At 53.1% G+C, this 13,714-nt stretch overlaps 2 protein-coding genes across 2 annotated transcripts; one reads left to right on the forward strand and one right to left on the reverse strand.

The window, feature by feature from the left end:
• Window positions 1–45: 45 nt before the first annotated feature.
• lepA (Hybrid PKS-NRPS synthetase lepA) lies at window positions 46–12,058 on the forward strand (the record flags this gene model as incomplete). The annotated part of the gene is made up of 4 exons (XM_032024832.1): window positions 46–980; window positions 1,035–3,211; window positions 3,263–3,555; window positions 3,620–12,058. The coding sequence occupies 4 exons, from the start codon at window positions 46–48 to the stop codon at window positions 12,056–12,058; spliced, it is 11,844 nt and encodes a 3,947-aa protein (XP_031878464.1).
• A 655-nt stretch (window positions 12,059–12,713) lies between these two features.
• On the reverse strand, window positions 12,714–13,157 carry CGGC5_v014043 (uncharacterized protein; the record flags this gene model as incomplete). The annotated part of the gene is made up of 3 exons (XM_032024833.1): window positions 12,714–12,821; window positions 12,892–12,997; window positions 13,099–13,157. The coding sequence occupies 3 exons, from the start codon at window positions 13,155–13,157 to the stop codon at window positions 12,714–12,716; spliced, it is 273 nt and encodes a 90-aa protein (XP_031878472.1).
• Between the last annotated feature and the right edge of the window lie 557 nt (window positions 13,158–13,714).

Below are 13,714 nucleotides of genomic sequence, written 5' to 3' on the forward strand. Positions count from 1 at the left end.
GACAAACATAATCTCTGTAGACAGCCTAACAAATCTAGCAGAACCATGGAGCCCATTGCAATCATTGGGCTGGCGCATCGCTTCCCAGGAGGCGCCAACACACCCGCCAAGCTCTGGGAGGTGCTCAACAGCAGACGAGACCTATCTCGAGAGCCAGACCCAGATCGTCTGAACCTCCAAAAGTTCCACAACACCAACGGCGAGCACCATGGCAGCTCGAACGTCACCAAGTCCTATTTCCTCGAGGAGGACCCGCGCCTCTTCGACACCACGTTCTTCAAAGTCAGTCCTCTGGAGGCCGAGGCTATGGACCCGCAGCAGAGGCTTCTCCTCGAAACAGTCTATGAAGCTACAGAATCGTCCGGCACGCCCATTGAGAGGTTCCAGGGCTCGCGGTGTTCCGTGTTCGTCGGCGTGATGACGGGCGACTACGAGACGATCCAGTACCGCGACACGGAAGACCTGTCGCACTACACCGCCTCAGGCACGTCGCGCGCCATCCTAGCCAACCGCATTTCCTACTTTTTCGACCTTTCCGGATCGTCAATCTGCCTGGACACGGCCTGCTCGTCGTCGCTTGTCGCGATGCACCTCGCCGTCCAGGACCTCCGCAGCGGCGCGGCGGAGACGGCCGTCGTCGCCGGGACTAACCTCATCTTCGGGCCGGACATGTACATCAGCGAGTCGAAGCTGCGGATGCTCTCGCCGACGGGGAAGTGTCAGATGTGGGATGCCATGGCGGACGGGTATGCTAGGGGCGAAGGCGTGGCGGCACTGCTGCTGAAGCCGCTGAGCAAGGCGTTGAGGGACAATGATCCCATCCAAGCTGTGATTCGCAACTCGGGCGTCAACTCTGACGGGCGAACGCCGGGGATCACGATGCCGAGCGCCATGGCGCAGGCGAGATTGACGACGGAGACGTACCGAGCCGCGGGGCTGGATCCGTCAAAGGCAGAAGACAGGTGTCAATACTTTGAGGCGTAGGTGCTGACTCGCTTCATGGGACGGTCTGATATCGCTAACATGGTGACTAGACATGGCACAGGAACACAGGCTGGTGATCCTACAGAAGCCAGAGGTATTTTTGAGAGCTTCTTTGCAGCCAAGAGTGCTACGGACGCAGAAGTGAGGCCCCTTTACGTGGGATCAGTCAAAACAGTAGTTGGCCATCTGGAAGGCTGCGCCGGTTTGGCGGGTGTCATTAAGGTTCTTCTCGCAATGAAGCATGACACGATCCCTCCAAACTTACATCTCAGGTCCCTGAACCCAAAGATTCAGCCTCAACAGCGCGTTCTCAAAGTCCCCACAGAGCCTACTCCCTGGCCCACAAGGGCCGATGGACAGCCAAAGCGCGCAAGTGTAAACAGCTTCGGATTCGGAGGGACGAATGCACACGTCATTCTGGAATCATATGAGCCTAAGCCAGAAACCAGGTCTTTGACATCTAGAGCTCTCCCTTTCACTACGCCTATTGTTGTCAGCGCTCACTCACAAACCTCTCTTCTCGAAAATGTTCGACGACTAACCACATACATTCACAACAACCCGAACGTAAGCCTCGACGATATATCATGGACGTTGTGGCAACGAAGAAGCGGTCTCGGGTTCCGGAAATCATTCCATGCGACATCAAGAAAGGACCTTTTAGCAAGTCTCGAAAAAGCCATCGCAGACTCTGCCGGCGGGCAGCCTTCTTTGGGAACACCGGCCGCATCCCTAGTCTCCCCTTCCGAAGGCTTTGGAGTCCTGGGGATCTTTACCGGACAAGGTGCACAATGGCCTGGTATGGGCAAAGACTTGCTGACACACAGTCCTGTTTTCAGAGCAGCCATCGAGGAGTGCGATGAATCTCTGTCAAAACTCCCCGATGCTCCGTCATGGTCGCTGGAAAAAGAGCTGCTCGCCGACCCATCGGAAAGCCGAATCTCTGAAGCTGAGATCGCGCAGCCTGCAACCACGGCTGTGGAAATCGGCCTGGCTCGGATGCTGCAAACTAGCGGAATCAAGTTCAGCGCTGTGGTCGGTCATTCGTCGGGCGAAATTGCTGCACTGTTTGCGGCCGGCATTCTCTCCTTGTACGATGCCATCCGCGTTGCCTTCTACCGAGGTGTCTACGCCAAGTTGGCAGGCAAAGGCTCCATGATGGCGGTAGGAATTAGCGGCGAAGCAGCGCAAGACTTTTGCCGCGAGGCACCGTTCAAAGGCAGGATCTGTCTTGCGGCGAAGAACTCCCCTTCTAGCGTCACACTCTCCGGCGAAGTTGACGCCATCCAGGAAGCCAAGGAAGTTTTCGACAACAGGAAGATCTTTGCCCGCGTGCTGAAGACCGACAAGGCGTATCACTCACCGCACATGGAGGCTTGTTCCGAGGCCTACCTCAAAGCGATGCGAAAATGTGGAATCTCGCCCCTGGAAACGGAGAGTAAATGTGTCTGGGTTTCGAGTGTGGATGGAACGGCGAGTCGATACTGGGATCAGAACTTTGACGATCTGAGCGGGCCTTACTGGATCGAAAACATGGTGAAGTCTGTGCTATTTGCAGATGCAGTCACGACAGCGCTGACAAACGGCGGTCCGTTCGACGTCGCGATCGAGGTTGGACCGCATCCTGCTCTGAAAGGACCTGTGAACCAGACTGTTCGACCGCATCTGGGGAAGCAACTCCCGTACTGCGGCAGCATGAACCGAGGCGAGGATTGTGTCATCAGTATGATACAGCTGCAAGGTTTCTTGTGGTCTCACTTTGGGGCGCAAGTGCTTGACTTGGACCAATATCAAGGCTGCTGGCATGATGAAGTTCCCACGCACAAGGTTGTCGACAACCTCCCCACCTACTCTTGGGATCATGGCGCACCCATATGGCGCGAGTCGAGAATCTCGCGCAATCACCGACTACGCTCCAGCGGAAACGAGAGCATCTTGCTGGGCCACCGGTGCCCCGATGACTCGGATTGGGAACCGCGTTGGCGCAACTTCTTGAGTCTGAAGGAGCTCCCTTGGCTGCGCGGACATTCGTTCCAGGGAGAGGTGCTGTTCCCGTCAGCCGGCTATGTCGCGATGATGCTCGAGGTGGCACAGTTTCTCGGCGGTGACAAGCCCATGTCGCTGATTGAGATCAAGAATCTCACCCTCGAGCGGCCGCTCAAGGTAGAGGAGGGTCCCCGACCAGTCGAGATGCTGACATCGGTCAAAGTAACACGCAAAGACGAGAGTAAGATTGCAGCCGAGTTTTCATCCTATGTATGCTCTGATGCGAGCACAGGCAAGGTGGATAGAACCTGTTTTGGAAGCATCTCTGTGTCGTTGGGTAGCCCCAACGATAATGTCCTCCCTCCTCGAGTGGACCCTCTGGCTACGACCGTACCACCTGTGGATATTGAGCGTTTCTATAGCTCTGTGAAGGAGACCAGACTGGAGTACGAAGATCTTTTTAAGCGGCTCAATTCGATGCGCCGTGTTGATGGTATTGCCACTGCAACAGCGTCCTGGTTCGCTGACGAGATCGAGTACGGAAATCTCTACCACCCTGCACTGATTGATGTTGCACTGCAACCGGTAAGCTTTGGCTTTTTTTTCTACTCAAATGAAAGGTTTGTTATGTTGTACTCACATAATTCAGGTGTTTGCTGCCTTCAACGCCCCAACTGCCGAAAGACTCTGGACTGCATACCTACCTCAAAGCTTCGAAAAGATCACAGTCAACCCAAGACATCGCCTCGTCTCATCATCTGATGGTCAAATCGAAGTGCTCATCGACGCCTTCTCCACGGAACTGTCGGCAACCAAGATCAGTGGCGATGTCAGCATTTACTCGCCCCGCGACGACTTCAAGACGCCGTTCCTCCAACTTGAAGGAATGGCGCTGGCAGCCCTCGGACGGCCAGTCGCCTCCAATGACCGCATCATCTTCGCAGAGACCAAATGGGAAGCTGACCTCCTGGGCGGCGCCGAGTTCGAAATCGACTTCAACCCCCCTCAAGATGTCGCCGTTGAGGAATCTGAGCGTGTTGCTCTGTTCTTCTGCCGCAAGCTGTTAGCAGAGGCGAGGAAGGTTGGTGTTGAGAACTTGAAGCCTCATGAGAAGATGATGTTCGAACAGCTCACGGATCTGGCGAACACGGTCGAGAAGGGACCTTATCGCAACTGGGCAAAGGACACGAGAGAAACGATCGATGCCATTCTTGAAAGGAACCAGGACCAAGTTGACTTTGAACTTCTACGACTCGTGGGAGACGAAGCCGGTAGCGTATTCCGGAACGAGAAGCAAATGGTTCATGTCCTTTTTGCGGATGACAAACTGAGCCATTTCTACCGCGAAGGCCTTGGTCTTCGCAATGCTCAACGCCAAGTCTCGGCCTACTTGAACGCCATATCCCATCGGTACCCAAAGGCAAATATTCTCGAAATCGGAGCCGGAACTGGTGCGACGACTTCAGCTGTCTTTGACACCATCGGCGACCACTTCGGTTCTTACACCTTCACCGACGTGTCGCTTGCGTTCTTCCCCGAGGCGCAGAAGCGTTTTGCGGAACATGTGCATAAGATGACTTTCAAGAAGCTGGATATCGGGCATCCGTTCGAGGAGCAAGGCTTCGACACCCCGTCGTATGATGTTATTATCGCTGCGAATGTTTTGCACGTGTCGGATGACATTGAAGCCGTGCTGCGTCGTGTCAGGGGCCTGCTAAAGCCCGGTGGTTTTCTCATCGTTACTGAACCGACCTCGGATCATCTCAGAATCCAAGTGATCATGGGCGGCCTGGAGGGTTGGTGGCTTGCGCGTGACAATTGTCGACGCTTCGGACCGGTCGCAACCATCGAAACCTGGGACGAGAAGCTCCGCAACGTTGGATTTACCGGTGTTGATATGTTCAGCCATGACCAGAAGGAAGATGAACTTCACACGTTTACCTCCTTCGTTAGTCAAGCTACTGATCATACAATTAACGCCCTTCGAGAGCCTCTCGACAACACACACATGATACCCGACTTCATTCCATTTACTCTCATTGGTGGTTCCACATTTGCTACGTCAAAGATTGTTCGCTCAGTTAGAGACCGATTGTCGGCATTTGGAAACGATGTTATTCATTTTCCCGACCTTCGAAGTGTCAAACCATCCGGTGTACCCGCAAATTCTCTGGTTCTCTGTCTCTCTGAGCTGGACCAGCCGACATTCAAGAGCGGAGTTGATGATGCAGCTCTGTCCGGATTCAAAGGGATTATTGAGAAGGCTCGGGGAGTATTAATCTTCACGAAAAATGCGGCTACGTCCAATCCTTACTCAAACATGTTGGTTGGTTTGTGTCGCGGATTGCGCGCTGAAAAGCCTGCGTTGGGAAGTTTTCTCCAGGTCATGGATATCGACGGAGCCACCAAGCTTGATCCCAACACAATCCTGCAGCATTTCCTCCAGTTGACACTGACTACCATTCAAAACGCGGAGCCCGACGAAAGGTTTTGGTCTTTGGAGACCGAACTCTGTCTGAGGAATAATCAACTTTTTGTGCCCCGCATTCAGGAGTACGAAGACCCCAACGAGCGTACCAACTCGGCCAGAAGGCAAATCGTCAAGGAGGTCACATCGGAGACTCATGTTATTGAGGTCAACCAGACTGAAACCTCAATCGAAGTCAGGGCCAGTTCTAAGCTCATCCAAGACAGGCCCAGACTGGACACAATCGAGAATGCCTTCTCCTGCTTGGCACCCATCAATCTGCTGTCTTACCAAGAGCCTCAATACCTCTGTGTAGGCACACGCCAGGACAGCTCCGAAGCTGTAATCGCATTATCCTCAACAAACACCTCGGTAATCCAAGTTTCGAGCGACCGCGTTCTCTCCGCAAGCATTGCCTCCAATGCGGTTGCACTCCTGTCTGTCGTTTTAGCCGCGCAGGCTTGGGTACGGTCAGTGCCTCGAGGTCATACTATCTGGCTACACGGAGTCAGCAAGATGGCAAGGGACGTTATCGAAGTTGAGGCAAAGAAGAATGGTATTGAGATCTTTACAAGTTCACCAGACTCGACCCGCGACATCTTTATTCCACCGCGCGCTCCCACACGCATGCTCAAGGCGTTCTTACCCCGCAAGACGGCAGCAATCATTTTCGGAGACTCGATCAGTGACGCCGACTCTTCCGATCTTCTTTCGAAGGTCTCGTCTTTCCTCTTGGTGCGCAAGCCCTCCAATGGACATTTTTGGGAATGCCCTGCAAGTCAATCCGACAGGCCAGCTTCACAGCTTCTTGAGGGTGCATATGCGTCCACCATTCAGTTGAATGGTGTTACCGAAGATCATACCGCGAGGATCGTACCAATTGGCGATCTGAGCGGAATCGAGGCGAGTGCGTCCACAACTGTCATCGATTGGCGACAGGCTCAGAGCGTTCCGATCTGGGCAGATCTGCAACCCGTCAAGCCCGAGCAACTCTTCAAGTCGGACAAGACGTACTTCATGGTCGGCCTCACCGGCGACGTTGGCATTTCCATCTGCTCGTGGATGATCAAGCACGGCGTTCAGTATGTCGTGCTGGCAAGCAGAAATCCCAATGTCAGCCAGACCTGGATTGACTCCATGGCAAAGCTGGGCGCCAAGGTTCTGGTGATGGCCATGGACGTGACAAACCTAGATCGCATCAAGGAAGTTGTCGATGAGATTTCCAAGACAATGCCTCCAATTGCAGGTGTCTGCAACGGATCAATGGTATTGTCAGATAAGCTCTTCATGCAGATGGACGTGGAATCTGTGCAGACTGCTCTCCGGCCCAAGTTTGATGGTAGCATCCATCTCGACCGCGCTTTCTCGGGTCAAGACCTCGACTTCTTCATCATGCTTTCGTCAACCGGCAGTGTCATAGGAACACCTGGCCAGTCCAACTACCACATGGCGAACACGTTCATGGCTGGACTTGCCGCCGATCGGAGACGCCGAGGCCTCGCTGGATCTGTTATCGATGTCGGCATGATCTCCGACACAGGATATGTTACTCGTCAAGACCCCATTGTGGCGAAGAAGCTGCGCAGCATGTGCGTTCTCGCTCTCTGCGAAGCTGAGGTCCACGTGATGTTTGCAGAGGGTATTCTTGCCGGCCGTCCCGGCTTTTCTTCGCATAGCGAGCTCATTGCCGGCCTTGCAATCAGCGATAATGAAGCCGAGCGACCGTTCTGGGCCAACGAACCCCGTTTCGGTTTCTATGTGAGAGACAAGCGGGACTCCGCGAACGAGAACATTGGCACCTCGGTTCTTGAAGATCTCCGGGCCGCTCTAGATGCGGCCACCGACGAGGAGACTGTCTTCACCAAGGTTCGAGAGGCTTTTGCCCAGAGACTGGAGAGTCTTCTGCAACTACCTCAAGGAAGTGCAAAGATGGACTTGCCTCTCGTCAGTCTTGGTCTAGACTCTCTTCTTGCAATGGAAGTGCAGACATGGTTCCGAAAGGTTGTCGGCGCCGAAGTCAGCGTTCTTCAGATTTTGAGTGGTGCTTCTGGAGATTCAATCTGTAAAGCAGCTTCCGCCCCCATCTTCGCCAACAAAAGCAGCAGTCCAGCCAGAAAGGAGGCCCCAGAGGCCGAGACCAAGCCTGAAACCAAGACAACTCAGCTAAGTGTACCGGTTCTAGAAGTGGATGGTGCATCGACGCCTATCACACCAGACAACAGGACAACGCCAGGCACACCGGACGCATCACCGCCGACTCCGATGACATCCGTCGGCAGTGAAAGCAGGGACGAGCAGGCAGATGGCTACTTCAAGGAGCGCAAGATTCAACGAGTGGTCCACAGAAGAGCGCAGATGTCTTTCGCACAAGCCCGGCTGTGGTTTCTTCAAGGGTTCCTGGAAGATCCAACAACGTACAACGAGACATCCATGTACGAGCTCAGAGGGCCTTTGGACGTAGATCGATTGAAGAATGCGTTCCGGCAGGTGACCTGGCATCACGAGATCTTGCGCACATACTTCTACACGGACTCAGCGACCGGGTTGCCGATGCAAGCTGTGACAGCCACGTCAGCGTGCCCTTTCAAATTTGTGGACGACGCAACGGATGAAACAACCGCGCAAGAGTACCAAGATATGAAATCACGACAGTGGGATCTCGAAGAAGGCGTATGCTTGGGATTGACTGTCCTCCGACATGCAAGCGACCGACACACTCTCATCCTCTCCAGTCACCACATAGCCATTGATGGTGTCACATGGATCCTTCTCCTGAAAGATCTTGCGCGAGCATACGAGGGGAAGTCTCTGCCCACCATTCCGCAGTACGTCGACTTCGCAGTTAAACAGCGGTCCATGGTAGAGCACGGAAACTGTTCCACGGAGACCCAATTCTGGAAGGATGAGCTTGCAGGCCTTCCCGATGCCCTGCCCCTCTTTGCCATGTCGCACACAAAGACTCGGAAGGCAACAAACCAGTACGCCACCACCATCGTTGATACGGTGTTGCCTAAAGACCTGGTATCTCGGATCAAGCAAGTCAGCAGCAAACTTCATGTAACGCCATTCCATTTCCACTTTGCCGTCCTCGCATCAATGGTGTCTCGCCTTTCACAGACAAACGACTTCTGCATTGGCACTGTTGATACAGGACGGTCGGGCACTGAGTTCTCCCAGACTGCCGGATGCTTCATCAATATCGTCCCCGTAAGAGTCAACATCGGGGAGACCGACAGCTTCGAAACTCTTTGCAAGAAGGCGTCTTCGAAAATCCTCGTGTCCCTCACCAACTCGACGATTCCCCTCGACGCCTTGCTGGATGAACTTCAAGTTCCGCGCACGGCGCGACACAGCCCAATCTTCCAGGTCATCATCAACTACCGACTTGGAATCTTGGGATTGAACTCCATCGGCAATGCTACGCTCAAGTATGTCCAATCTCAGAGTTCAGGCAATCCGTATGATCTGGGAGTCAATATCACGGACACACCAGACGGAACCTGTCTCCTCCATTTCGCCGTTCAAGATGCGCTGTATTCGAAGGAGGCTGCGCAATCAATTCTGGACTGTTATCGATGCTTGATGGAGTCTGCTTGCGCAGCGCCGCGGTCTGAGGTTGTTGAGCTTTCCATGCATAGGTCTTCCATGCTGAAAGCTGTGGGCGAGTCAGATAGCCAGGGGTTGACAGGAAGAGGCCGGCGATTCAACATTGAATGGTCAGGCACTATTTCTCATCGAATCGACGAAGTCGCCGAGCGTCATCCGGATCTCGTTGCCATCAAGGACGGAGAAAAGGTTTACACTTATCGAGAGATGATGCAGAAAGTCAACAACATTGCCGCATCTCTGAGAGCTCTCGGGATTCCTAGAAGCGCCGAGCCTTTCTGTTGTCTGTTGATCGAGCCTTCGGCCGAATATGTGTTTGCATACCTCGCGGTTTTGAAGGTTGGAGCCATTGTTGTCTCCCTCGATACCACCAATCACCAAGAGAGGTTGGCTTCAATTGTGGGAGACTGCAAACCACAGGCGATCCTCCACGATAAAGCGATTTCCGATCTCGCCCAACTGTTAGCCGATTCTTGCCGTGGTACCTCGATCTTGGATGTCTCTTCGATTCTGCCCCGAGCTGGAGACCACGAAGTCCGTAATTCATCCGATCCTCAAGCGGCAGCCGTACTTTTCTACACAAGCGGAACGACCGGAGTCCCCAAGGGAGCCATTTTGAAGCACAGAAACTACGTCAACTTGATTGAAGCGTCTTCGCGTAGGCTTCAAGTCCGACCAAAGGAAGAGGTGATTCTTCAACAAACCGGCGTCAGCTTTGATCTTTGTCCATTCGAGATTTTCACTGCATTCTCGAACGCGGCCACCTTGGTCATGGCTTCCAAAGACCAACGCAGAGACCCATCAGCCATCGTTGACCTCATCAAGAACGAAAAGGTGACGTTCATGGCTGGCACACCTGTCGAGTTCAAGCACATTTTCCAACATGCTTCGGATGTACTCAAGACTTGTGAAAAGTTCCGGACCGTGGCCGTAGGTGGCGAGATTTTCACACCCCAGCTGGCGGCCCAGTTTAAGCAGGCAATGCCACCAGGCGCGAACGTCTTCAACGTTTACGGACCGACAGAGGCGTGCATATTCGCCACAGTGGAGTGCGTCAAGTACTTGGAAGGCGGCTTGGACTTCGTGCCTGCGGGCCCTGCCCTGGACAATGTCTCGATATACATTGTCGACGACAGAATGAACCTCGTACCGGAGGGTTGCGCCGGAGAAGTCTGCATCGGAGGTGCAGGCGTCAGTCAGGGATACCTTCGCCGCCAGGAGCTCACCAACAAGGCTTTCATTTCGGATGTTTTCGCTACTGCAGAGGATCAAGGAAATGACTGGAAGATGATGTACCGCACCGGCGATTCCGGCTATTTGAAGCCAGATGGCTCGCTCGTCATTCTCGGCCGCATCAGTGGCGACAGCCAAGTCAAGATCAGAGGAATCCGCATCGAGCTTGAGGACATTGCGTCCAATATTCTCAAGACTGCGAACGGAAAGCTCGGGGAAGCTGTTGTCACCGTGCGCGGAGAAGACAAGACCTTGGTTGCCTTTGCCGTGATCGCAACTGGCGCTCAAATCAAAGACACCCAGGAGTATCTCCGATCACTCCCGGCAAGCCTCCCTCTTCCGGATTATATGCGGCCTTCTATCATCATTCCTCTTCAACAGCTTCCCATGACCCACAATGGCAAGTTGGACCGGATTGCTTTGAATGAGATACCGATCCCAGCTCAGGCTGAGGAAAGCAGCCAAGAAACGCTCAGTCCACTCGAGCGTGACCTGCGTCATGTTTGGGAACATATTCTTCCAGACACCATCTCCCAATCAACTGGCATTCTTCCCAACTCCGACTTCTTCCGTCTCGGAGGAAACTCCCTGTTGTTGGTCAACTTGAGAAAGAAGGTACAGAAGCAGTGGCAGATTTCTGTGCCTCTTCTACAGTTGTTTGAAGCAAGCACTTTGCGATCAATGGCAGCGATGATTCGAGGCGCCAAAGAATCTAAAAATAACGGCATTGACTGGGAATTCTGGGATGAACAGACTCGTTTTGTCAGTCAAGCAGCCATCGAGGGAGTAAGCGCTGCTCCATCTCACGTTGTCCCGAAGGAAAACAAAACCGTCATTCTGACGGGCGCAGCCAAGGGACTGGGATCATGGCTCCTGAAACTCCTTCTTGAAGACCCGTCCGTTGGCAAAGTTCACTGCATCGCCATTAGTCAGGAACAAGTATCCCAGCTTCCGGCAAGTGACAAACTCGTGACTCACATCGGAAGTCTTGCGGATCCAACCCTTGGTCTTTCGGGTGAAGCGCAACATACCTTGCAAAGGGACATGGACATCATAATCCACGCCGGAGCTGAGGGCTCTTGCCTGAACAACTATGACTCCATTCGTGTTCAAAATGTAGAGTCAACGAAGTTTCTGGCAAATCTGGCATTGGCCAGGAAGGTGCCATTCCACTACATTTCCAGCCCCCGCGTCATTCTGTTCAGCGGAGGCAACTCGTACCCCGAGCGACCCATTTCAGTCCATTATCCTCCTGCGGCTCTCGGCAGAGAGGGATTCACCTCAACAAAATGGGCGAGCGAGACATATCTCGAGAAGTGCGCGGCCGCGACTGGGCTACCTGTGTCGATTCATCGTGCTGGTTACCTCATGTCCGAGGACGCTGATGAGATGGACGCGGTCAACATGATCCACAAGTACTCAGCCATCCTCAAAGCAGTCCCATCTTTGGCTACGTTTTCTGGCTTCCTGGACATGTGCAAGTTGCCGACAACGGCGGGGGCGATTCTCCAGTCACTGACGAATGACGAATTTGGAGTCTCCTACGGCGCAACCAGAATTATCCACCACACTGAAGGCAACGTGGTGCCGGTTCATGAGTTCCAAAGTTACATGGAAGCTCGTTTTGGTCACTCTTTCAAAAGTCTGAGTATGGTTGATTGGGCTACCGAGGCCGAGGAGAAGGGTATGAGCGCTGTGTTAGCTGCTTTCTTGGAAGCCGTGGTTGAGAGAGGCGATGAAGCGCGGTACCCCAGACTGTTGCGCGGAAGTGAGCAAGATTGAGTACAAGGATAGAAAGGAATAGTGTCTAATCCTCGGAGTTATTACATCAGCTTTGAGTTCAATAGGGAGGTAACTTTATGTTCTATGTTTTTGCGATATTTTGATTTGTCCCCCACAATGTGCTCATGACTAGGATCTAACATTACTTGCACATGGCTTTCACATGGCGACGGCAAGGGGCCAAGCAAGGCGGAAGCTGCATAAAGTTGCCTGCGTATACTTATTTTCTCAGCGAAAATATTCCCGCGTCTCTGGTTCGATATCAGGACGATTCCGAATGGCCTACCCTTGCCGGGCATGACGGGACGAACCCCAGTCCATGTTCCGTGGTATCGTCAGCTGTTGGCAGCCTCGGTTAGAAGCAGGTGACGAGCGGCTGGGACAACCTGAGACAATTGACCATGAAGGTCCACAGCAACGGAGGTCTCAAACCGCGTTGCGATCCGCTTCAAATTCTATTCAGTGGACCCTGTCTGTATTGATCGAGCTCTACGGATTTAAGACCTGCACGACTCATGTCGCATGTTGTACTGGTAGTTTAATCACTCATTATTATCATGATGGATAGTAACTAAGGAGTCATAGAATGCTCTTGATTACAAGCGTCTGCAGGTCATGGTAGTGGTATGGGCTTTTCTGAAACAAGCCGGTATGTCTACGGAGAGCAGGGGACGTCGTTCTTTCCTAGCACCAAGCCATTGTCTGCACAGCCCTTTGAGAGAGCTACGAACTTGTCAAAGTCGCTTGAGCGAAGGCAGCAGAACTAGGGGCTGTTAGACTCGACCGCAATTACGTTGATTCAGCCATATCAACAACAAAGAGCTATGACTTACCCCAGGAGATGGCAAAACAGCGCCTCCAACAGCCTGGCAGAAATTGTTACTGGCTGCGTGTTTGCCGTCAATGGTTTGACAAAAGACTGTCTGGAATTCGCCTTGTCTGTGCGGTGTCAAAGAAATCAGCCACGTGCGCGTACAAACACGATCTTCGTTGATGACTTGACAAGTCCCTTTGGAGATTGGGAGTGGAAGAGTGCTTACCCGGAGACGCTAACAACGAAGGAGAGAAGCGAGGCAACAACGGCGACCGAAGCACGCATTTTGATTGCAGCGAAGGTGAAGGAGTGAGTTTTAAAAAGAGAGAATTAAACGAGCGATCGACGCGTCGGGAAGGCTTTCGATTATACAAGAACAGAACAGCAGAAATGAGCTAGCGAGTGTCACTCAAAAGAGGGCTCCTTATTAGCGGCGATCATCACGACTTTAAATACAAGTCAATCGCGGAGCTGTCCGGGCCCATGATGATATTCTCGCGATATTATTATCTCAAGCTGCCAAAAACCCCAGATGCAAGCATCGTCAGGGTGAGATTCCGCTCAAATCACACATCTGGCGTCGCAACACCGCCTCCTGAAATGCCCCAGAGACCAGCCCCAGAAAGCCAAGCCTTCGGGCAAAGCCGACGGATGTCGGGACCGCTGGCTGGCCATGTCAAGGACCACCAACCTTAAAATTATCGGAAGAAGATCGGCCCTGGACGCGGTGCCTTACCTCAAGGGACTACGAAGTGTTTGCCCAACTATCCGTAGTAAGGTTGATCTAGAATAACGAGGGATCTGGATCCGAAAGATTCCAAAGATGATCAGACCCTGTGGCG

The sequence above is a fragment of the Colletotrichum fructicola genome (genome assembly GCF_000319635.2).
Source record: "Colletotrichum fructicola Nara gc5 chromosome Unknown KSG_Nara_v1_contig08, whole genome shotgun sequence".
NCBI classification, from domain to species: Eukaryota; Fungi; Ascomycota; class Sordariomycetes; order Glomerellales; family Glomerellaceae; genus Colletotrichum; species Colletotrichum fructicola.